This window comes from Pantherophis guttatus, chromosome 1 (genome assembly GCF_059756535.1).
Source record: "Pantherophis guttatus breed Tessera chromosome 1, ASM5975653v1, whole genome shotgun sequence".
NCBI classification, from domain to species: domain Eukaryota; kingdom Metazoa; phylum Chordata; class Lepidosauria; order Squamata; family Colubridae; genus Pantherophis; species Pantherophis guttatus.
Window position 1 is genome coordinate 250,979,771 of NC_142063.1, and position 26,303 is coordinate 251,006,073.

General features: G+C 38.2%; 2 protein-coding genes across 3 annotated transcripts in view; one reads left to right on the forward strand and one right to left on the reverse strand.

The window, feature by feature from the left end:
* Positions 1 to 1,840: 1,840 nt before the first annotated feature.
* MCM9 (minichromosome maintenance 9 homologous recombination repair factor) overlaps positions 1,841 to 26,303 on the reverse strand; it is a 37,522-nt gene continuing 13,059 nt past the window's right edge. For both annotated transcript variants that reach the window (XM_034418695.3, XM_034418694.3), the window contains 6 exons: positions 14,925 to 15,099; positions 12,589 to 12,791; positions 10,550 to 10,753; positions 8,519 to 8,601; positions 6,464 to 6,609; positions 1,841 to 5,615 (listed from right to left, as the gene is read on the reverse strand). In XM_034418695.3, coding sequence (XP_034274586.2) covers positions 4,154 to 5,615; positions 6,464 to 6,609; positions 8,519 to 8,601; positions 10,550 to 10,753; positions 12,589 to 12,791; positions 14,925 to 15,099 — 2,273 coding nt within the window. In that variant the 3' untranslated portion in view covers positions 1,841 to 4,153. The remainder of the gene's footprint in view (positions 5,616 to 6,463; positions 6,610 to 8,518; positions 8,602 to 10,549; positions 10,754 to 12,588; positions 12,792 to 14,924; positions 15,100 to 26,303) is intronic.
* Positions 18,339 to 25,107, forward strand: ASF1A (anti-silencing function 1A histone chaperone). The gene is made up of 4 exons (XM_034418698.3): positions 18,339 to 18,950; positions 19,980 to 20,095; positions 22,423 to 22,599; positions 24,706 to 25,107. The coding sequence occupies exons 1-4, from the start codon at positions 18,842 to 18,844 to the stop codon at positions 24,916 to 24,918; spliced, it is 615 nt and encodes a 204-aa protein (XP_034274589.1). The 5' UTR covers positions 18,339 to 18,841; the 3' UTR covers positions 24,919 to 25,107.

A 26,303-nucleotide genomic window follows, 5' to 3' on the forward strand; every position in this document is an offset into this window, starting at 1 on the left:
GAACTGGCTGAATCCCACCACTGGAAGAAATGCTGGATCGCTCCCTCAGCCTCCCTCTCTCACACACACACACACACACATACTTTCCAAGACTCTGATACTGCTGGTATGTTGCCACAAAAGCAATGCAACACTCTTGCAATGCCTTAACAACAAAATACATTTATTATTACAATAGAACAGTTCATTTTATGCATGGAATAGAGCCCTAAGAAAAGAGTATTAAAGTCGGTAGTTTGAGAGAAAGGAAGCAGGGATACATAGAGAAGTCAGACTTAGCTGTTAAATGTCTACTGAAATAGTTAGAGCACCTCCTGGTGGTTAGAAAATGTCTCTGAAAAACACAATACAGAGGCTGTTGAATGCTTCATTGTTCCATTCTAATGAGTGACTAGGCTTTAATACAAAAAGTTCAGGGAAACCAGTGTATATTTGCAGTGCTTTGAAAGATGAATCTTATATTAAGTCTTAGCAAAATATGCCGAGTGAGAGATTTCAAACCTAATGGAAGCTATTTTTGATTTTGCAAATCAAATGGTTTGAAAGCCAAAGTTCACCTACCTCACCTCTCTTTTTCTTAAAAAACTGCAACATGCTTCAGAATCCATTGCATTGGCTTTAGAAATTATATGAAACTGAACTCATCTAAAACCTCACTTTGCTTTCAGTTTTGGACCGAGTAACTGGATATTGCCAATAAAGGCAAATATTTGTTGCTCAGGGTTAAAATGGAGGGTTCTTGGTGCTCTCTGAGTTGGTTGTTTTCTTGCAGACTTTCATTACCTAGGTAACACAATCAGTGCTAGTAAGGAATGGGGTTTGTGCTACATTAAAGTGGATATTATTGAGTTGGCCTAGAGATGGATAAAAAAATAGTCTTGGCAAAGATTGGATGAGTATGATGAACTAACATAATGTGGTTCTGATTCATAAACTGCATCTTTGCTTGTGATCAATTAATCAGCTATTTTATGATAGAAGAACCGCAATCTGTGAAAGTACAGCCAAATGCAGCACCCTTCCGAGTGTATACAACAGTATACGCTCTTTTTTCTACTAGTTGGTAAATCTCCCATCCGCTGTTTTCTACTTTCACTATTTGGTGCATCTCCCATCCACTGTTTCCATGAATCCAAAAATAATTGCGCTGGGTGTTTCTAGGTAACACTAGCCTGATCACAGCACACATCCAGAAGCCGTGGGCAATCAGTTCATAATCACAATGATGCTGAAAGTCAAACCAAGGTAAGTCACGGCATGAATCCTGTCCTCTCTTACTTGCATTGCAAAATTGCACACAAGGACATGGGCAGCGGGTGGGCAGAGTTTGCATCATGTTATTGCAACACACTTGGCCATTTCCTTCCCTTCTCCACAGATACCTAGACTGGAATGTTTGTTTGTTTGTAACATTTGCATAGCTGCCCATCTTAAAGGCAAACACCAGGTGGCTTACAGTTCTCCTATGCAAATGGAGAAGCCACACTTCCAAGACTTGTTCTGACTATTTCTAATTGCAGGTGACTAGTGGGACTGCTCTACACACACTGAGGAAAGATCTGCCTGATGAGAACTTTCTCTCCAATGCAAAGAAAGGATGAGAAGCGTGAGCATGTTTAACCAGTGGTTGAAGAAGTCTATCATAATCTCAAGAGATACAGGACTTGCTGTTAGAAGCTGAATAACGAGGAGAAATCAATATTACGTATTTACTATAGCTTAAATCTCCACTAAAATACACAAATATACGTAAACAAAATTGTAGGACAGAAGAAATCAATAAAGAAAAAAAATGTAAGGACTTCCTTGCATAAATTCCCATAAAGAAAAAGTAGTATCATTTGAAGCAGAATTTCCTTTATTCCCCAAAATAACAGGAAGTTTTCATAATTTATAATGCAGCTACTATTAGTTTCCATTAATGTTGGCTGTAATATTAGTGGATAATGTGTTAGATTTATTATTAATGGCATCAGTGAATTAAATGACGAACATTTAACACCCCAACTTTCATCAATACGTTTTCTCTCGGATACCCAATACCCTTCAACATCACTTGGGAGTTTTGCTTGATGTTTTATTAATTCCCTTAGTACTATAACTTTTCGGGTGACCCTGAAATGTTTTTTTTTTGTGGATGATGTAGTCAAAGACCTTGTGTAGACAAGGAGCTTTAAGAATGAGACCATCACACTGACACCTCAACTTGTGTCTAAATCAGCAAGAGATGGATGAGTCTTCTACATTAAATTTTACAAAACTATATGAAATATCAGGTTAGATCCTAGACAATACAAGGAAAGCAAAAGCAGATATTGTCATGTACAGTAGCCAAAATTGTGGAAATCTTTTGGGAAAAGTGTATTTTTGAGGTTTGATGGCTAATAACACCACTTTTTTTTTTTTTTTTTTTGGAGTTTCAAGATAATCATATTCCGCTGCTGGAATGGCCTGGGAATAGCCCAAACCTTAACCAAATGAAAATCTATGAAGCCAACTAAAGAAACTTGTTAGTCAGAAGCGACCCAGCAATAAAACCCAGTTAATAGAAGCAATCATTCAATCTTGGTTTCACATTATAACAGCTGCAGAACCAAAAGACTTGGCTCACTCCATGGGAAGACTTTGTAAGGCCGTAATTCATGCTAAAGGTTACCCAACGAAGTATTAACTGCCTTAATAATTTTTGTATATCTCATTTTTTCTATGGTGATAATTTTTGTATATCTCATTTTTTCTATGTATTTCACTTTTCTTCTTTATACTGTAACTTAAAAGATATTGCATTACATTCTTGATTAAATTATCTTTCCATTGATGTATAATTTTATGGTACTACTGCAAAAAAAAAAGTGTTGTTATTAGCTAGTTTTAGAAAATACACTTTTCCCAAAAGGTTTCCACAATTTTGGCTACTACTGTATGATGTTCAATATACAATCAAAACATTTATTACAATTAGGGAGGGGACGTCTCAGAGCATTTTATACATCCTCTGTAAAGCAAAGCATGGCACTAAAAATGGACTGAGGACAGGTATTGGTTGACATTTTATTGGGGGAAAGCAGCAATAATCATACATATTAGTTGAAGTAAATTGCCACATTAATCATTTTAATAGCTTACAAATTTTAGCAGCTAAACTATCCTATTGAACGAAGAATCCAAGCTCCTTCCTGAGCCAAATATAATAAATGTTATTGGTTATCTAATTAAAGTCATAGATTAGTACTCATTATGAAATGGAACTAGACAAAAATATGGTAAAGCCAAACAGAAGTTAAAGAAGGGAGGGGGGCTCCTCCCACTTTTCAAGCATTTTGGAGTTCATTTTACTTGAATACAAAATTGTTGAAATCACACATTTCTATAGGGTGTTAAGAAGAAAACTAAAATAATTTTAAAAACTTTAATGTGCGTCTTCAATAGGGATTCTTCATCTCATAATTCACCAAAATATGCTAATTGAATAATATATGGATTTATATTTTAGGGAACCATCCAAATAAAATAGTGTCTCACTCATTGCTTTTCAATCTGTTCAATCTGCAGACTCAACTACCTTAAGGCTGTAGTTTTATACATCTCCTGTCCTGATCATGGGAAAACACTCTAGTCCACATAAACCTTAGCCCCTGAAAAATGTCCTCTGAAAATCTGAAGCTCATTGTTGGAAAGGTCTTAATATCACAGGATATCTGCAGGAAGGAAGACAAGTGACAAGTGCATACTATGACACAAAATGATGCCAAAATGTGACATCGTAACACAATTTGACATGATGTACGTCCTCTATCAAACACATATGCTTAAACAGACATAAAAAGAGAAACATTTCCAATCTACTACCGGATTTCCCAATACTGCAGAGATTTAGACTAACTCTCAATGAAGAGAAAACCCAGAATGAAGATGGTTTGTTTTTCAGGGCTGTTGCCTGCACCTGGTGAGTTGGAGAGTACTAAGTTTATTTCACTTTGAGCACTCCAATCGCATCATTTTTTTTGCAGAAGCATGCTCTTTTTAGAACCCAATTCAATTTTTAAAAAATCTGTTAGGTTGCTTATTATTTGCAGCATTATTCCCACAACAAAAATAAACCAATTATAAAAGTACCACAATGTATTTTTGAGAAGGTAGCAGGCATTGAAGTTTAAGTTTTAGCAAATTTCTGAACCTCTTCATCCCAGTCAAAGTCTAACAGTGCATCGTCCAGATCAGTTACCGAGAACAATGATTTCCCTGGAATTCTGTGAGCGTTTCCTAATTCAAAGCACTTCCGGGTAGGTTCTGCACAATCTTTCTGAGTCTTCAATGGCTGCCTTTCTCTCACTTTTTCATTAGTGGTGATATTCAAGGAAACTGGAGATTCGTCTGATGGTGTAAAGGCAAATTTTGCTAGCTTTGCTAAAGTGCTGGAGCACACTTTTCTTGAATCTTGGCCATCCAAATTTTCTATTCTTGCCCCTGATGTATTTGTGACAGAAATGGCTGTGGCTTTAGCTGGCTTTGGATTGTCTTCCTCTTTCTTGTTTTTACAGGCTTGCTTCTCCTTGGCCGTATTTCCTGTGTTAAGACTGTAGCTTCCCTGATGTTTATCAGGATCTTCTTCCCTCAGATGTTCTCCTTTCGATGTACTTTGGGTAAAAAGGTCAGGGTTGTAAATAGTCTCCTGTAATGTGCGATGTTCCTCATTTTCAGGAGGCAGAGCAAGCTTAGGCTTTCGTTGAAAGGAAAATTTAGCAAACTTAGAAGGGGCAGCTTCTGAGTTCTCAGGGATGTCAGGTTCATTGCAATTTCTTACTTTGTTGGTCTGGTCTCTATTTCGCTTCCGATTTAAAGTTGTTGATGTCAAATGTCTTGAAGGCACATTGTGACACAGAGAAGCCCCAGTATCTTTTTCAGGACAATCTGGGATAATTGCAGGATGAGAAGATACTGAAGGTTGATGATGCTCAGTTTTGGAATCTGCTGTATTTGTACAAAATCTCCGTATGCTTTCAATATTTCTCTTCTGCCACTTCTTAGAGGCCCTTTGAGTAATGACTGAATTAGGTGTGTTAGGTGTAGCATCTGAACTTTTATGGATGGCCCCTGAAGTGGAATTTATAGGTTTTTGTATCCTCTCAAGGGCAAAAATAGTCTGTATACAAGAGTCCCCTTGGTCTTTTTTTGTCAATGATTCCCTCTTCTTGGTTTGTTCAGCTTCTCTTAAACAGTTGGTCTTTTTAGAAGATCTACTATTCATTGCTTCCAAATCCAGATTGTCCTGAGATGTTACTGCAACTGGAAAATTACAAGTGGCCTTCTCACTTTCCATGTTATCTTCTGCTATACTATCAAACCAGTTCAAGGTGTTATCACTGTTGCTCTCGTTAAGACTCTTCAATTTCTCTCTTACTTGGGCATCATTAGATACTTGTCTGGTTGGAAATCCCAGATCCGTATCAGCATCAGAACTTATTTTGGCTGACAAAGGCTGTAACTGAATATTATTTTCTTCTTTTTCTGAATGTTGGGAATGAATCCTCTGCTCTAATTCCCCGAATGTGTCATGACTTAAAGATACTCCTTTGCACTGCAGTGATGGGCTTAAATTTCCATTTTGTAAAAACCTAAGAAAATTAAAAGGAAAATATTTTTTGCCAAAATAAGTTGCATTTTTAGAAGCTTTGAAATATAGAAGTGATGTTTTTTATGGTTGCAAACATTAGTAAATACATGACTTTAGGAATTTGACTTAAAACAGACTAGAAGATTTGCTTTTTGTGAATACAGGTAGTTCTCAATTTACGACTGTAATTGAGCTCAGATCTATGGTCATAAGTCATTGCATAAGTCACATGACCTGACCCAATTTTTTTTTTGACATTTTTTGTAGTGGTTGTTAAGTGACTGCTGTAATCATTAAGCAAATGCTGCAGTTGTTAAATGAATCGATTTTCCTCAATGGGTATTCACATGACTGCAGAATACTGAAAACAGCCATAAAAATAACCTGGTTGCCAAGTGCCCAAAATGCAATCATGTGACTTTGTGGGTTGGAGTGTGGCCATTGTAACTTTAAATATGGGTCATAAGTAGCTGCGGGGAAATCCATCGTAACTTCAAACAGCTGTTAAGGAACCGGTCATAAGTTGATGACTACCTGTGAATAATATTCAAGCAAACCATTCTTCTTCAGTAGAATTCTGTGTTTATTTACTCAGGAATAAATGGAGTTTTTTCTGTCATATGTTTAGGACTGCAATCCTAGGTAGGTATTGATATTAGTTTTGCATATAAATAAACAAATAACAGAACGATTCTCTCTTATACTGTTAATTATTTTCATCCATATGCCTTCAAGACCCTGGCTTACAAGAAAATATTAATATTCATCACGTCACACATTGTCATAGCAGCAGACGTGTAATCTGATTTAAAGCTGATGTTTTTCCACCCGAATATAAATATTTTGCACCTGCCCAGCCTTCTTAATTCCTCCTGCAGAAGGTGTTGCAACTCCAGCTTCTTCAAGATTAGTTCACACTGCATTCTATATTGTTCCACCGGATTTTCAGGAAATGAAGTGTGGAGTGCATTGGCACCACCAAGAAGTGCACCTCCCTAAAATAAGACAAGAATTGTGATGCAGAAACTGTTTTCTGTGAAAACTTCTTAAATTAAATTTTTGTCTGAAATGGTATAGCGTTTCCTGCCTGAGCAGGGGGTTGGACTAAAATTCTTCCAAGGTGTCTACCAATTCTGTTATTCTGTTAAATTAAACATAGTAAACACTTGGTAAAGTTTGCAAGCATGGAGCAAAATGATGTTTTTCCAAAAAGCCTTAAGAGTTTGCATCCTTGGAACATTACGTAAGGCCTAGAAAATATTCACAACCTTTGGTTTCGATCTTAAATAAAGTAATCAATAAAAAGGAAGGTTTCAAGGAAAAACAATCCAAGAAAGTCCAATTGTCTTTTGAAAAGCATCTTTGGAATAACCATGACCTCCATGATTGAGAATCTCATAGACTTTTAATCAATAAAAAGCTTCCCATCCCATTCTGTTCCCGAGAAGCCTTAGGAAGACATGGGCCACTCCCGAACAAAATGGGATAGTACACAATTGATTATCTTGAGGAAAGAGGGACATTTCCATAAACTGAGGTTCTTAATTCATTAAAAGTTGAGACCTAGAAATCATGTTTAATGGCAGGAGCTGCTAAGAGGAAAGAACAGCTGGTATGTACTAGTTTTTTTTGTACTTGCCCATCCAGATTTGTCCCCATTTCAGAACAATCTAATCATTCTAGGTTTCAGTTTTACAAAACCATAGTTCATCCAAACACTTTTGCCACAAGATGCCTTATCCCATGTTTGAAACAACCTACTTTCCTCATTTTGAACACATATCTACAGATATCTACACATATCCTCGACTTATAATTCATTTAGAGACCGTTCAAAGTTACAACGCCACTGAAAAGTGACTTAAAACTGTTTTTCACACTGACGATCTTTGTAGCATCCCCATGACTATGTGATCAAAATTCAGATGCTTGGCAACTGGTTCATACTTATGACTGCTGCTGTATCCCAAGGTCATGTGATCCCCTTTTGCAACCTTCTGACAAGCAAAATCAATGGGGAAGTCAGATTCATTTAACAACCATGTTACTAACTTATCAACTGCAGTGATTCACTTAACAACAGTGGCAAGAAATGTTGTAAACTGGGGCAAAACTCACTTAACAAATGTCTCGCTTAACAATAGAAATTTTGAGCTTAATTATAAGTCGAGGACTATCTGTAGTTCTTTATAAAAGATGTACACAGGGCAGATTAAGGCCCCATGATCTCTTTTATATAGAAAAACCTCTTGAGCTTTGGATTTATCAACAGTGTCAATTTTATAATATTAAAATGAATCATAATAATTTCTTTTCCAGAGCCACATTAATTGAACTTACTCTTCCATAAGGCTTTTTTTCATACCATTTCTAGAACGTACATGCACACGTAATGCCATACTGTGAGCTCTTTGAGGTAGAGCACGTCAAGAAGCAGACTCCCCAATTCTAGCTGAAACTATGTTGATGTAGGCTATAGAAACAAAATCTTGAAGGTCAGACTCTAATGAATTTGGGAGGAATGAGACTTACCAGCTCACGCTGTATCCTGCCCTTAAATATGCTTTCAACTTTACCTTGCTTCTCCAAGGTCATTGCTTTGGCTCGCCACAAATAGTACTCATATTATATAAATATTACACAGTAATGTCTTGAAAAGTCATTTAAAACAGAACAGTATTGTGTATGCAGAAAAATGTATTGTCAAGGTACATGGATGTGACCCATTCCAATTTCCATAACTGACTATGAACAGGAGTGGACTTTTATGCAAAGTGACAAGACCCTGAAAGTGGAGAACATGGTGTTTGTTTGTTTTTTTTAAAAAAATATGTGCCTACAGTTTGTGGTTCCTTATATTATAGACAATTGTCTCTCTTACCTGTAGTATATATGCAAACTTACCTGCATAGAGGATTCCATCACTGAAACCACAGTTACTGCATCTTCCACAGTTACAATTTCCCTGAACATCAATCGAGCATGTGCTGAAAAACAGGTTTTAAAGAAAATCTATAAAAGTTGATGAGTAAATTGTTACAGAGAATAAACTAAATGCACATACACCTAAGTTTTATTAGGAACACCCTATACCTATTTCCTATTTTATCTAATCTAATCTATCTGGAATGTATTTACTAGCTTAATTTAGTCATAGGTATTCAATACTGCACAGCTGTTTCAGCTGTTTTTTAGACTTAAGTAATCAATGAAAGGACAATTTACTGATGTATTTAAAATCTTGTTCTCCTCTGGAATTGTTCTGTTATCCTGTTTTACTTTGTTTAATTTGTTATTTTCCCTTTTGCTATGCATGTAAGGTTTCAAAATGGGGTATATCATAAATAAGCGTACATATCTAATACAGTTATATATCTGTCACTTTATTTCTCTACCTATTAGAATCATCTTCCTACTTATTATAAGTATCTCTATTTCACATACACATACATCTTTTAATACTTATACCCCAAAACATCCGAGTCCACACTAAATGAAAAAAAGAGCTATGGTGGGGCAGTGGTTAGAATGCAGTATTGCAGGCTAATTTAGTTTACTGTCAGCAGTTCAATTCTCACCGGCTCAAGATTGACTTAGACTTCCAAGGTCGGTAAAATGAGGACCCAGATTGTTGGGGGGATATGCTGTAAACTGCTTAGAGAGGGCTGTAAAGTACTGTGAAGCGGTATATACATCTAAGTGCTATTGCTATATGTTGTCTTTTGATCAGGAGCTCCAGATGGTCTACATAACATTCTCTCCTTCCATTTTCCCAATGAGAACCACCCACCAACCAAGACATGGAGTAACAGATGGAAACTTAACAAAAGAGATGCAACCTAGAATTAAGGAGAAATTTCCTGTCAGTAAGAACAATTAATCAGTGGAAGAGTTTGCCTCAGCAGTTGTGGTGCTCCATCGCTGGAGGTTTTTAAAAGATTGGATAGTCATTTGTCCAGTATGGCATAGGGTCTCCATCTTGAGCAAGGGGTTGGACTAGAAGTCCTCCCAGGTCCCTTCCAACTCTGTTATTTTGTATTTTATAAACTTAAGCAAGTCAAAATTATTAATATCCCTAATTGTTTATAACTTCCAGGAAAAAAAAATCAGCCACAATTTCTAAGCTAGTATTATTTCAGAGTGTATGTATACATGAGTATATATGCACATACCCAGTGCAAAACAAAACAGCTATTTTTTCACTGATAACAATTGAGGATTGACAGTGAGAATTCCTTGGTTATATTCTGGGGTAATGCCATGTAACTCTATTCTGTTCCAAATTGCTGTATGATAACATGGTAACCCATTGCAGAAGCAGCAGAAGATTTTATGTAAGGTCATTGAATATATGTGACCAGATGTCTTTCAATGTAGAACACTGAAAGCTGCTCACAATAATTTCCTTTTTCCTTCTCTTTTTATTTTATTCTACTAATATAACTTTTTCTACTTTTCCTTTTATGCTTCTGTAGTTTTTAATCTTATGTAAAATCTTCTTTTAATAAAAAAATCTTACCCACACACACAGTCACACACATATACTGCTCATAGTGTGCTTCTCAGATAAACGAAGTACAAAGCATAATAAACAAAGTACAAAGTGTAATATCTCCTTATTCTATGTTTCAGCTCACACAATAAGTTGGAGATTTCTGCCTGGATTGAATTTTGCATGCATGAAGAAACTTTACATTTTTAAGCTATTTATATAGGGCAAGAATCCTTTGACATCTTAGCCCATGAAACACAGCGTCAAAACAAAGAAAGCTTTTTTGATGGCCTCTGGGGGTAGACAATAGCATTTGACTTTAGAAGTCAAATCTATCGAACTGGGTAAAATACTGACTGCAACATTTCTTTAATGTGTGTTTGTTAATCAATTCTGTGGAATGCAGCCATTGGAAAAGCAAGTGGGGAAGAAAGAGGTTTCACCTTCAGCGAGACGGATCAAGCTCTCTAATAAGCGGATGGTGGTTCGGGCTGCGTTCCGGCAATCGCTCTGCCGCTGCATCTGATAGTAGCGGACAAGGATCAGATGGCTTTCATCAGTCAGTATCGGCTGGAGATTCTTGATAAGGCAGAAGTAAGTTTTCATTTTTTCCATAGACCAGAGCTTTTCGGATATACTTGGGCAGCCTGAAAAAAAGAATTAAATAATAAAGCAACAATAACAATACTATATGCATAACAGCGTTGAAAAAAAAAAGTGTTCTAGGCTTAGAAGTGGTTTTCTGAGCAATCCAAAACCTAATCAACATTTAGTAATCATATTTCACAAACTTGAATTCCTCTCTTCAATGTAATATGCTTGGGTGGTTAAGTTTATCTCATTGGCTGAACTCTGACCCTTTGCTGGGCCTCCGCCTACTTAATTGTGGTTCACTGTGTGAGCCTCATTGGCTGGGTTCATACCTATCACTAAGACCTATATGTAGCTTATGAAATTACAATTCACATACCAGTGTCAAAACCCTATTATTGGGGGGGGGGGGGAGAACTGCTTAGCATAACAAGTCACCTTGGCTATTGTAATCCATTTTCCAATGGTCCCATGCTTTTTGTATTATTATTGCTCACACAGTCAGCCAAATATTTAGACTGGATTTAGCATTTGTATCCACTTATCGAGTCCTTCCCAAGGACATACGATAGGGAGATATTGTATAATATTATTAAAGGTATCATCACAGGATGCAGTTCCAAGTAAAACTGTCTTTTGCAATGGACTGATTGTGATTTCTGTTAATGCTGATGGTGTTGTAGTGGTGTTCCAGATGTTTTGGGATTGCACCCAAGGTGCCTATTACTATTTATACTATCTTTGTGTTCTTTTCCGCAGCCATTCTTCAATTTGCAGGTTGTTGTATTTTGTGATTTCCTCCCCAGTTCTTTCTTTTCTGTTCTGTTATCTCCAGGTATGTGATGTCTACCATCCAAACTTTTTGTCTTTCTTATCAACAATAGTTAAGGATGGAATGCTATGTGGCAGATGCTTGTCTATTTGAATTCTGAAGTCCCAGAGTATTTTAGCTTCTTTATTTCCTATTACTTGTCCATTTTGTAATTCTACCAGTTCTTGCTTGCAGGCAAATGGTGTTTCTTCCAATACACCATTGTTGCTATTTTTCATTATCTATTTCATTATACTTTATAGTAAGAGTTCAAAAAAATAAACAGAATGTGACAATACAAAACTAAAACGGTGAAAGAAATAATGAAATAGTAAAAACAATTTTTTCACTACAATCCCCCAAACAGAATTTTAAAAAAGGAGGGAAAACAAGAAAACAAGTGAATGTTTAAAAATACTAAACACTAAATACTAATCATCTAAATATATATATATTAAACATATAGATCTCACTAGTTTATGGAAAATATTTTACAGTATAATACCGTAGTATCAAAATAAAAGGAAAAATATTATTAGCGTTCTTTGCTCTGTTGCACACAGTAGCATCACCCTCATTAAAAGCTTGACCTATAACTGATAATCTTTCATCAGCTTGGTGTGACATAGTAAGTCCAAGGTTTAGTGTTGGAGAGGTCTTTCTTTTCATTTTGTGTAAGGGGATTGGGCAAAATGTTGATAGGCATTTTGAACACTGAGTAATAATACATGACCGATATGAAAATAAGTGGAAGGCAGGCTGCACAACTAGAACAACTGCACAACATGACAGTAAATGTGTGAGTGAAGTAGAAAGAAGTTTTGGTAAGGAACTGTTCAAGCAATTTTAGTGAGAAGTCTTGCAAATTTCCAGATGTTGTTGGCACAAATAAGATAACACTGATTTCTTTTTTCTTTTTGCAGAACATGAATTTTTAAACAAATTCACAATACAGTAGTAACTTTATACCAAGTGAATTCACATAAGGCAAGGGAAACCCATATTTGTGCATAAAAGTGTATTATGATCAGTGACAAATTGATTCATATAATTCCATAAAAAGTAATATAAAAAGGCTACCTTTATTTTCCAGTATGAAGGATGAAATTATGTGATCCCATTCTTCATTTTTTGTATCCAACAATACCAAGACAAGATCAAACCTGCTAAGAAGAGGGCTTCCAAGGGCTATGTTGACAGAGATGGATTCATTAGTGTCATATTGGCCCTTTGGATTGGTCGCTGCCAAAATTGTGGTCCTTGTATTTAGTTTGCACACTAAGCTGAAGGAAAAAGAGGGTGGCATTGGTATTAAATAGAACTGAACTCTTTTAGAAATGATTTTTTAAAATATTACTGTTAGAACATCTTTCATTCTAAATCTTCATTATGGGATTCCAAAGATTTCAATTTATTTCATGTGGACTGAAGAATTTGGATGATAGTACAAGTCCCTGGAAAAGGCTTGCGGATTATAACAAAGCACAATTTGCATGGGTATGGCAAGCCAAACCAAACCAAACATGTAGGTGATGGATGACAACAATCCTATTTTGACTAGAAGCAACAACACTACACATTTCAAAATGGTGTTGGGTTATCAAACACTTTCTGATCTGATTAATAAAACAGTTTCTTCAGTGAGAACAAGAATGAACTATTTGGAAAACTAACACTGAATTTGAAAACTCTAAATTTTGTGAGGTTCCAATCACAATTAATTGAATTCTTCTCTTGCTTTGCTTAAATCTATATAGATATTCCCTGACCAGGTAATCTTCCCCAGGAGATCCTCTTTGTTTAATCCAAACCAGATTATCCTGATACTTGAAAAACTCTTACTCACATCCAAACTTTCATTTCTACCCTGATATATGCCACTTATACATAGAGCTACTGCATGCTTATTTGATGCACTGTAAATGCATACGCCTCTTAAATTATTGTGCATATTCCCAAAGAATCAACCTACAGTCTGACTTGTAGTAAGAGTTTCTATGACAGCTCTTGAACACAGTACGGTTTTGCCTTCTTTAATTTGTTTGACCTTGACCCCAGGTTTGATTTCAAAGAACCAGAAGGATATTTTAGTAGTCATAGCATAACCCTTGTTGCAGGCAGCCAGGCAGCTGTTCTAAATCTGAGTTAGGTTTGATCTATTTCTAGTTGGTGCCATCTTAGACCTTACCTCACATATTGAATGGGAACAAATACAGCACCAATCATCTTAGCTTTCATATTTGTAACAGTACGCAACATGGGAAAAGCATTTTGACTTGAAGCCAGTATCAACAGAGATTCAAAAAGGAAATGAGTGTTGACCCCTTTGCATAATGCCATAAGGATTGCTAAATATGGAAGGGAAAATTTGGAACTCCGGAATACATACTTGGAATGGAAAAAAGGTTCTAAAATTCCATCAGCAGCACCAAACAAGTTTCATTGCGCTCCTAACTAAAAATGGATTTTCACTTTTGCTGAAAATAGTATCCAGTAATGGTTATTTCAAGTCCGTGTTTATGATCAGACTTACATTGGTACAAGGGTGACGTAAACATAAAACCAAAGTGCATTATTTTCTCATGCATCCAGTTTTTATACATATCCAGAAAGCTTTGCTGCAAATTTTAACAATTCATTGTGATACTCTCAAACAGGAGATGGGAAAAAATGAGAGCTAATAGCTAATCAAAAGCTGCTGCTTCTTCACCTGGCAATTTCGAAAAATGTTGGAAAGATGTTAAAATACAGTAATATACTCAAGATATCAAGGGGCTGTGAAAGAGCTTTGGAGCTGCGGAGTGCCCATTGTAATCTCTGTGTTATTTTTGAGTGGGCTGGGTTGCAATCTATAACGTCCATATACAACCCATTTAGAATGGTCGTGATTTATAACATACTTATAGAACACACTGTTTTTAAAATTGAAATTAAATTGTGTTGTCTCTGATCTCAGTAATAAAATTGAAATGTTTAATTACTTCACAGGGCGTGTCAAATTTTTCAACTTTCAATTTCCAAACACTAGGGGTGTGCAAAAGTTGTGACATGCCTTGGGGATTGTAAAGACATTTGGGTTACTTTAACATAATTTTGATGTACTTGGAAGTAACAACATAAATATATTTATTTTTTAACAGTTTGTTTGTTTCATTTAGTCTACCATTCCTCCAATGTTTCTTCTTCCATCCTGTCCCTATTTTATCCTTTGTGAGGCTGGTGAGATGGACAGATATAGACTGAAGCTGGTTTATCCAAAAAGCTTCATAATTAAATGGGGAGCTGAGTCTGGACCTTTCAGGCTTATTTTGTACTCTCAAACCACTGCATCACACAGGCAATCCTACAACATTAGCACAAGGATCAATAAGTTAAAAAAAGTACAGCTGTAATCTTAACATTTTAAACATACTTACCCAGCCTTGGCAACACTGATGGTTTGCTGCTCCATGGCCTCATGGATGCTTGTTCTGTCATGTTCCTTGATGCTGTTAAACTCATCTATGCAGCAGAGGCCTCCATCGGCCAGGACCAGTGCACCAGCCTCCAAATTCCATTCTCCAGAGTCTTTCACAGCAGTTACAGTCAAACCTTGAGAACAAAATCTTCCCTGTAAAAGCCTGGTCGTACTATAAGCAGCTGTTTTAAAAATGCACATGAAAGCAGAGTGTCTATGCAGATTCTGTCATCCAGGTCATGGTTGCCCCAAATGACAACATTTTTCAAGAGGCAACTGGACTTTCTTGGATGTATTTTTTTTTAAGACATTTCGCTTCTCATCCAAAAAGCTTCTTCAGCTCTGGCTGGATGGTGGGGAATGGAAGGAATTATACTGATTACAGACAGCTAGTCATTTGAATTTTTAGAGAGTCATTGAGGCCACCTGGAGGTTTATCTGTGTCGTCAGGATCACCTGAGTATCCCTTCCCTTCTGTTGAGAAAGGGCTGTTCAAAAGAGGCCGTCTATGTCAAAATTGAACCGCCCTCTCTCAACGGGGGTGGGGTGGGTGGGGGGTAGGTGGGGGTGGAATATGACATCATCTATCTCTGATCTCCAGCAGTCCTTTCAACATTTCCAAGAAGGCTCCACACGCATTTACACTACTCAGGTGACCCTGATGACACAGATAAACCTCCAGGTAGCCTCAATGACCCTCTAAAAGAATGTAAATGACCAGCTGTCTGCAAGGAATATAACAGGAAGGTATGACAAGGAATCATAGGGAGATGATGGAACTGATGCAGGAGACAGATGTGAGACTAGAAAACCCCCAGCAAATGACAACAAAAGATGAACAAAAAATTCAGAAAATAGAGGAGAAACCAGAAGGAGTTGAAGAAAAAATAGAGGAGATAAATAAAAAAAAATGAGACAAGCAGATAAAGATATGGAAGAGATAGTAATAATTCTTAAAATGGAACAGATAGATTACTCTTTAAGAATTCAAAATATAGAAAAGAATAAAGAGAAAGCTTTCCCAAAAGTGATGAAAAAATTGGTGCTCTAGAGTTCCAACAGCAAGAGATAGGCATTGAGGCAGAAGAAATACTTAGATTAAATAAGTGTGATGTAAGGAGATACAAGATCCAAAGGGAGAAACATGAAAGATTTACCAAAAAGTCAATAAGAGTTGAAATTTTAAAAAGAGTGACTTTCCAAAGCCCATGCTTAAACCATAGGAACATAAAAGCTTTACTAATTCTAGGTGAACACAAATTTGACACTATTGGCATCTGCACTGTTAACCAAGGAACTCTCTCATCGGTCCTCATGAAAATTCTGTATTTTTAAGCAGAATTTTAAAAATTCTGCAAAATTTTTAGCAGAACAACTAAAAAGACTATAATAAAGCTAATCACATATGCAATTTTTTAAAAAAAATGTACGGAATTTGCTTGAAATATACACAAGAGACAAATTAAAGCAAAATTACAGTATTTATTTTGTACATTTACCATTTCAAGTATGAAGCCACTCTACTGGTATTAGAAAGCCCTACTCCTTTTTTAATATATCACTGTTAATTCATCACATGTAAACTATCACCACTTTTACAGTTCATCACATGGAAAATAAGACACTTTCATTTCTTAAAGGGGATTAACATTTGATTTTAACTAGACCAGAAAAACATATTTTCATATTCACACTGCTCTGGCAATTTGTTTTTCAGTCTGCTGATTTAAAAACAGTTTTAGTGCTGTTGTATTTGTTTTGCTGCAGAGGTAAAATTGTATTTTATTTCCAATATAGTACTGTACTGAAGAATACTATTCCCCACTTCAGCATTCCTCCAGATCTGCAGACTTCATCTTCTAGAATTTGAAAACCAGTATGGCTATTTGCTGAGAATTTTGGGAGTTGAAGTCCATATATCATAGCTAGTGTGTTCGCAAGCTGGAAAAGGCTAAAAAACTGAAAATATTAATCTGCTGTAACTTCACTTATGCTTAAATATATACTTATAGATTAACTTTGGGGCAAAAGGAAACTCATACTCAGCCACTCTAGTAAGACCAAGATTCATTCCTAACAATGGAACAAGAAAATTTAAAGCCACAAGCCACAGCATAAAGATTTTCTCCAGAAATGTATGAACCAGAGTGGCTTTTGATCTACACAGTACTAGTGCAATTCAATGGCTAGGACCAATCAATGACAGAACACTAGAATTCTGAAATACTTACAATTTCTGGGAGTTTCTGAAAGGCAGCATCACAATGAAGTTTACTGCAACAGTTTGAAATGTGACCAAGCCATCAATCACATGCATAGGGTTATGAAAGAAAGGCTACAACTAGGAAAACATTCTAAGCTGCAAAAATGCATTCTTGGTTATGATATCACACACACGGACGTCCATTGATCCAGAAGCAGCATTAAAGATGAATTCAAGCCTTAAAAAAATGCAATGCATCTATCAAAGGCTGAAGTCTAATCCCAAACATGTTTCCAATTATGGTACATCTTGCCTGGATTTCAGTTTGCTTTTTTTATCCCCTGGAAGACCTGCCCATGATCAATCAGTGTTTCAGAATTTTGTCTCCCTGTCTAAAAGCTGGTGAGAAAAGAAAATGGAGCCCAGGGTCACTAACATATTGCCAACACTGTATGAGACAGGATGGAATATTGAATATTTTCTCCACTGGCAACTGACAATCCCAGTATATACACATACACCCCCCCCCACACACACTCTCTCTTCAATTTACGACTGCAATTAAGCCAAAAATTTATGCTACTAAGTGAGAGATTTGTTAAGTGAGTTTTTGCCCCATTTTACAACTTTTCTTGTCACATTTGTTAAATGAATCACAGCAATTGTTAAATTAGTAAGATGGGTGTTAAAAGTGAATCCCGTTTCCCCATCGGCTGCTTGTCAGAAGGTTGCAAAAAGTGATCACATGACCCCAAGACACTGCAACAGTGATGAGTCAGTTGTCACTCATTCAAATGTAAATCACCTGACGATGGGGAAATGCTGCAAAGGTGAACGTTAACTGTGAAAAATGACCATAGGTCACTTTAAAAAACTTCCAACGGTCACTAAGTGAATTGTTGTAAATCGAGGGCTACCTTGTATTCTCTTTATTGCAATCCATCACTATCACTATCCCTCTGCTCTAGGATGGGAAACGCTGCTTTACGAACTACCAAGCGAGTCTCTCAATTAATGCCGAGCCACTTTTTACTCAAAATAAAAGAGGCGGCGGAAAGGAGGGCGAGAGTTCTCGTCTTGAGGCGGCAGGAGTCCCCGGCCGGGCCTGCAGCTCACGCCCCCTTCCCTCCCTCCCTCCCTCCCGCGAAGTCCCGCGGGCTCTTCCGCCGCGAAAGCCGGCGCCGAGCCCGGCAGGTGGAGCGCCAGCGAAGCTCCGGCATTCCGCTCCAGCCACGGAGCCCTTCTTGCTCTCTCAGGGAAACCTCGGCAGCGGGAGGAGGGTCACGGCTCCGCCCGTAGCCAATCCGGGCCCGCGCTGCCAGTTAACCGAGGAGAATGGGCTGGAGTTTGGTGGAGTAGCAAAAGCTGCAAAACAGCGCGGAGCGCTCTCGGGGTGGGAAGAAAAAAAGAAAGAAAGAAAGAAGAGGAGGAGGAGAGACAAGCGAGCGCCCGCCCGATGCCTCCGCCAAAGGCAGCGGGAGCAGAAGGGAGGGCCGGCGGCGAAGTTTCCTAACTCGCCTCTCCATCCCTGGCCGGCGTCCGTCTCCCGCGCAAGGAGAGCCGCCTCTGCACTTTCTCGGGCGGCAGGAGGGACGCGCTCCGACTATTGTCCGCGGGTCCTCTTTCCCCGCGCTTCCTTCTCCTCTCCCCCACCCACCCCTTCCCCGCCCAGTATGGCAAAGGTTCAGGTGAACAACGTCGTGGTGCTGGACAACCCTTCGCCTTTCTACAACCCCTTCCAGTTCGAAATCACCTTCGAGTGCATAGAGGACCTCTCCGAAGGTGAGTCCCCGCCGAGCCCCCTTTTTTTCAGGGCTTCCAGGCTTAAACTTTGCAAAAAGGCCTCGGCGACGGGAGCGCCTTTCCACGGGAAGTGGGGAAGGGTTCCGCCGGGCGGCTTGCCTGCCTGGGAGAGGCGAGCCGGAGGCGCTTGGCGTTTTCCCCACCCCAGGCGCGCGCGAGGCTCGGGGGCCAGGCTCGAGCGCCCGCGAGGAAAAGGGAAGCCGCAAGTTGCAGGGAAGTTGCTCGGGTGCTGGGAGCAGCCATGTTGCCGCCGCCGCCGCCGCCGTGGTGTTGAGCGGCTCGTCGGGCGCGTACGCGAGAGGAGGGCTTTGCCCACCTCGCGTGCCCGCCCGAGCAGGACCGCCGAGCCGGGGAAAAGGGGCACCAAGGCTCCGCCAGCGGTGGCCTAGCTTTAGGGCGGGGGGGGCTTGGATGCCCCCGACCGCGGTTTGCTATCCCTCTCCAGAGGACTCGCGATTGCAAAGCGTGGAAAGTACCTGGCGGGAGTAACCGTGGCGCTACTTTGCTTCCGTCAAGCTCCTCTTTCGGAAGAGCGCTTCGGTTATCGGACCTTGCAGGTCCCGGAGTTTAAAAAAAATGCGAGCAATTCCAGTTTTTGCTCCCTTCGGGTAGCGAAATAAAACCACCGAGTCAATTCAAGCCTTGCAAACTGGGACTTAAGCGGCGGCCAAAGAGCCCCTCCCTTTCCTTGTCTTCTCTCTTCCCCGGTTGGGCGGAGGAGATGGCGTTGGGAGAATCGGTGCTGCAATTTGAAATTGAAAATTGAAACTTCAGTTACCCACCCCACCCAACTAATTTTCAGTAAGCGCCACTGACTTCAGCATTTGGTTGTTGGAAGGGCTTGATTTGATCGAAGCTAAGTTTAAGGATAGGATTTCTTATTTTTGTTTTCAAGGGTAGAGTTCAAAGAGATGGTGGTTTGGAAAGGGGTTTTGTTACTGTGGGAGGGAGGGAGGGGGGACTATTAATTTTGAATGTTTTATTTAAAAGTCTTTTTCTCAAATGTAGATTTGGAATGGAAAATCATTTATGTGGGCTCAGCAGAAAGTGAGGAATACGATCAAGTTTTAGATTCAGTTTTAGTAGGCCCTGTTCCTGCAGGAAGACACATGTTTGTATTTCAGGTAAGCCAATTCTTAAATGCCAGCATGATAGTTACTCCTCTAAATTGTTTGGGGGGTAAATAGGAGGCAGGAATATTTCTTAGGTTTACTGAGTTTACACATATATCATGGTAAAAGTATAATAGAAATATTTTTTTCATGATCAAATGTCACCAATTCATTGGTTAAATGTAACTGAAATTCAGAGTTGTCATTTATTTAAAACAGTTTAAGCTAAGGCTAGATAACCATCTTTACCTGACATCTAATTTAAATCATATATATGCCTGTGAACAATAAGTGACCCAGAGGAAAAGTAACTGCTAAGGAACAGAAGAGTCCATAAGTGGAGTAGAATGGATGTTTTCATAAGTCACATTTAAAGAACAAATTCAAACCTGATCCTTGGATGCAGTGGCCTAACCTGTACTGAGTCTTATCAATTACTTTAAGTAACATTCTCAATTATGTTCAAACCTAGAGGAAAGCATTTATTTGAAGACAAGTAACAATAGATGGAAATTAATCAAGGAGAGAATCAATCTGGGGGGGGGGGATTTCCTGACAATTAAAACCTAACAGTGGAATGACTTGTCCCCAGAAATTATGGGGGCACCAAAACTGAAGGTTTTTAAGAAGAGATTGGACAATCATTCGTCTGAAATGGTATAGGATTTCCTGCTTGAGTAGGAGGTAGACTAGAAGACTTCCAAGGTTCCTGCCAACTCTTATTCTGTTAAATATTGTTATTCTGTTAAGATAACCCAGAGGTTGAAGAATGATAAATCTCTCAAGATGGCTTATTCTGTTAAAAATTGTTTTTTCACAACTATGGTAGGGAAAGCTAAGCCTCCCACTTGTTTTACCTTGCTCCAACTCTTAAGGGAGCCACTTTGTTTATTGAACATGAGAGGTAGGAGAAGAGATAGTTGCAAAAGTAGCTAAGATATCAGTGGATCACAAATGAACCAGGGCCACCTAGGTTTTCTACAATTGTCCAGCACCATGGCTAGTGCCAGACAGGAGAAAATTTTACTCATTAAGAGGTGCTGCTCTTAATAGGAACTACTTTGCTGCTGGAAGAGAGAAGCAAGGCTTCTTGGTAGATTTCTAAATTCTGCAGCTTTGCACCACTGGAAATCAACTTTCAGAAAGAGTAAATACAATAATTATTTAAGGCATTAAGTCCCTGAGTTAGTTGATTCCACTTTGGATTAAATTTTTGATTGGCTCTTATTTTTTATCGGTAATTTCTCAGTATTATTGGAAGTTCTCTAGAACCAGAGATGGGGAGCACAATTAGCAAAGGAAGTATGAGCATCTAATTTTATCTTGTAGTGGTTACGTTTGTTGAACAAACCTATTGTTGAACGAATCACATTACTTGTTATCTCCCTAACATATAACTTAAAAAAAAACAAAAAACATTGCAAAATCAGTTAAGTACACATACTGGTATATTTTTAAAAATGAATCCCGAGATGCTTCTACCACCATCCTTCATGTTGCTTTTACTCCGCATTGCCAATAAAAATAATTTTTTTCATGTATGATTTTGGCCAAAACTCTGTGAATGTATATTTCTATCAATTAGCAGAAATTGGAGGCAATTTGAAATGCAGTGTATTTGCTCATGAAGAAATTATTTACATTTTGGAAGCAAAAGGAAACTTCTTTTAAATGTACTTTTATAAAAGAGGTGAATGAGAACGAATTTCCATTTAAAAATGCATGTCATATAGCATCGAAACCTGACATCTTTTTTTGAGTGGGAGAGAACTGGAAGAGTCAGGAATATTTTTAAACTTCAACATAAAGTGATCAGGTTCAATCAAGATAAATACTTAGTGTGAAGTGAAGAGTGCATGATCTTTTAAAATTTACATGGCATTCGTCAGTTTATATTAGCTAGACTTTAAACTTTATAATTTTAAAACTAACACTATAAACCATATTATGATATAGGTTGTTATGGAACCTATTTATAATACTTCAGTTGTATGTCCGAAGCCTGAAAAACTTTTTTGAGATGTATCACTTCAAGTGTGTGTGTGTGTGTGAATATGAAGTTTAATTGGAGGTGTTAATCTAATTTTTAGAAGTTGCCTTTTTAGATAAGGGATTAAGGTAGGTAACTTCTAAAATTGAATGGTTTGGTTAGTGACATATGTATACTTACTTGGTGGTGGTATTCAAAAAATTCTAAGGTAAAAGAAGGCTAGTAATACACTTAAGTCTTCTAAAAATTAACTTGGAATATGATCTGACCTCAGGAAATGAAATGATAGTGTTTGAAATCTAAATTATGTAACTTGATTAATCCTGTTCCCTTTTATTTTTTACTATAGGCAGATGCTCCTAATCCAGGCCTTATTCCTGATGCAGATGCTGTAGGTGTAACGGTTGTCTTAATCACCTGCACTTACAGAGGTCAAGAATTTATCAGAGTTGGGTATTATGTAAACAATGAATATACTGAAACAGAATTGAGGGAAAACCCTCCAGTAAAGCCGGATTTTTCTAAGGTAGGATATTATATACTGTGTAAATCCATCCAAATCGCCGTTTTTAAAACTACACTATAGAATTGGTTGATCAAAATTGTTTAAAAGTAAGCAACAGTTAATAGGTAAAAATTAAGCAGCTTTTAGTCATCTATTAGTGATAATGTTGCATTTTGTACCTCTGGGGTCATTCCTTCCTCCAGGATGGGCTGAGGGTTAGGGTTAGGGTTGAAGCAGATCGAATATCACCAGGCTCAAGGTTGACTCAGCTTTCCACCCTTCCGAGGTCGGTAAAATGTAGACCCAGATTATTGGGGGCAATATGCTGACACTGTAAACCGCTTAGAGGGGGCTGTAAAAGCACTGAAGTGGTATATAAGTCTAAGTGCTATTGCTATTTGCCACAAATCCATCCTTGTTGGTTTAAAGTTCAAGCGCCCATAACAGATAAAGTGCATTGGTGCAGAGTAATTGAAAGGGAACGAAGCTGTTGCACAGCTAGGAGATGAAGAGAGAGGAACAAAGGGCACCAGCCTTGTCTTACCTGCTCTTTAAAACTCTTCCAGATTTATTTTAGGGGAAACCCAAATCAACCTTCGGGTTTCCTGCAAGCAGACCTATGTGGCCCACTGTGTTTGTTCTGTGTGTGGAAGAAAGCGTTTTTATTTTATTTTTTTGCTGTATGCACTTGTACTCTAAACCAACAAGGATGGCAAATGGAGTTTGAATCTTAATTCTATTCATAAATTACAAACTTGAGCATATATGCTCAGCGAAATCTCATTACTTCATCTTTAGTGTATAGGGAGACCTCAACTTAATGACCTTAATAAGTTTAACAATGTCTCAAAGTTATGATGGTTAAATGTGAACTAGACATCAAGCCCTAGAACACTGATGGCGAAACTTTTCGGCATTGAGTGCTCAAACGGAATGGTCAAAGCCACCTGGTCTTTGGGTTTCTGGCGCGTGCATGTGTGCCAGCCAGCTGGTCTTCACACATGCCGGAGCGCTGGAAACCAGAAGAGCAGCTGGATTGATGCTCTTGCCCACAGAGAGGGCTCTGTGTGCCACCTCTGGCATGCCTGCCATAGGTTTGCCATCATGGCCCTAGAACATAAATAAACTTGTAAGCCTAAGAATGCATGTAAATATGCATATGTTCCTTTGTAGAGTAAATATGCCCTTAGTCTAGTGACAGGTGATGCTTATTAACAGTTTATAGCAGAACACATGATAATGGAGTAAGTTCCAAGCCTGGCCATATCATTTCTGGTTAGGCTTAAAGGGGCTTCAATTTGGGAGGATTTTTTTGTTTCTTCACAGCAAGCAGTTCACAAAAAATTCCTCCTTTTACCTAGACTTTGCTGTTAATTTAGTATTTCACTTTGCAAAACAAAAATGTCCCAACTCTATTTATGTTATCTTTATTGAAAGGAAGAATGTATTGGATGCACATTTGGTATTATAAAATATTATATATACAGGTAATCCTCCCTTAACGACTGCTAGTTCAGCAGTTGTTTGAATTTACGGTCGCATCGAACAGATGGTACTTATGACCAGTCCTTGAAGTTCTGGTCATTGCAATGACTTCAAGGTTTTGTGATTCCAAGGTCTCATGATTGCCGTTAGTGGCCTCCTTTGCCAGCTTCCTACAAGCAATGTCAGTGGGGAAACTTGCAAGAGGTCCCGCAAATGGGGATTATGTGACATCTTCACTTAACTATCCATTGTGTTGATAAAGTTCTTCCATCATTAATTGAACTGATAAAGGGAATGAGAATTCCTATTGTGAAAAAAAAATGTTAACCTGTCTTTTTTGGAGATCTGAATCACAAATTTAATCTTCAGTGAAAACATAAGGGACGCAAGGGGGCGGGGCGCAGTTGACATTATCTTTAACGGGGGTTGTTTCTCTGCTGCCCACATTCGCATCTATTGATTGTTATTTTATCAAAGAGCAGAACATATAGGAATAAGCCTGTTTTGAATAGTCTGCCTTTTGATGTTTAAACAGCTATATTATTTTTATCAACCTTTCCCTTTTCTGGTTTATGTTGTACACATCATCTAATACAAAAGAAAGTCTACATCTTCTAAAACATTCATCTCTCTGTTTTCTAGCTCCAGAGGAATATTTTGGCATCTAATCCCAGAGTCACAAGATTCCATATTAATTGGGAGGACAACACTGAAAAACTGACAGATGCCGAGAGCAGTAACCCAAACCTCCAGTCACTCCTTTCTACAGATGCCCTGCCTTCAGCCTCAAAAGGGTGGCCAACATCTGAAAACTCTCTAAATGTCATGTTGGAATCTCATATGGACTGCATGTGACCTTCTGCGCTATGTTATATGTTGAGCTCTAAACACACACAGTACACAGAACACAACCATCACGGAAACATTTTCTTTGGAATTACATATTAAACAAATGTGAAAATTGCTTAAAGAACACACAACCTGTAGAAAGTTTATAAGGAAAAGTATTTGAGTGGATGTATAAATAAAACTATTTTTGAGTAACTTTCTGAGATTTTTTTAAAATCTAATGTTAGAGCTTATTACACATATGTATAAAGATATGCAAACTAGGCATAGGCAGGGATGATAGATGTTTACATGTTTTTAGTTGTAAATTATAGATGGGCTTTAGTGAAGCGTATGCAAGCTTAGCTTGAATGCAATGGTCTTTTATGCTTTATTTATTTATTTTTGCGATTTATATGCCGCCATTCTCCCGAAGGACTCAGGGCGGCTTATAACAATCAATAATACAAATCACAAAATCACAAAATAAGTTAAAAACCCCTTAAAAACCATATTTAAAATTATTACAGCTTGTGCAACCCCTTTAGAAGCTTTGAGTGTGAATTGTGTGCATAGTGGGCAGAGCTGGCCCAAACAAAAGGTGGCAGCTACCTGCAAACTGCAGATGTTACTTTTAAGATTCATGAGATCAGTCTAATGCAACTTAGTATCACTCTTATCAGTGACAACAGTGTTATATGCAGGCTGCCAAAGGGGCATTGGCTGGGCAGGTGCCATTGCATACTCGTCAAATTATGATGGCTACTGCAAATGAAAGAAAAGAATGACCAACTAGTAAAACTTCAAGCCTGTCAAGCTTTAAGCTCCCAAGCAATGTTGGAAAAGGCACAACTGCTACCGGGATTGCATAGTACATCAAACCAGAAATAGAGGATTTTAATACCATTAGCTGGCCAAGGTACTCCAGACTTTTTTCCCTACTGAGGTGGCAAATACTGTTGCAGGAATTTATGGTTTAACACAAGCCCCAAATCTTTATACGTACAGTACAATCATCCACAAGGATGCTGTTCTTTAACTTGTAACTTTTGGCCTTTTCTCATTCTAAGCAGCTAAATAGTGCATTAGAAATTTACTATGACTCCAAATGTCAGGCAGCTTTGTTGGCTCTTGGATGAAAGATTTACTTACAGTTGGTAGAATGTAGGGCTTGCAAAGAGCAAATGTGTGAACATGATCAGTGTGACTCCTCTAGATGATGCCATTCACATTTAAGAGTATATGTGTGTAAATCTATATCAGTATATTATTACATTAGTTGGTTGAAACTATTGGTTAGTAATATGAGGTACACCAAAATTGTCCATGTCTGGCTGTGAGCATGTGTGTGTGTGTGCACGCCTGCCTTTTAAATCCTGGCAACTGCCTGGACATGCCACTACAGATTTTTC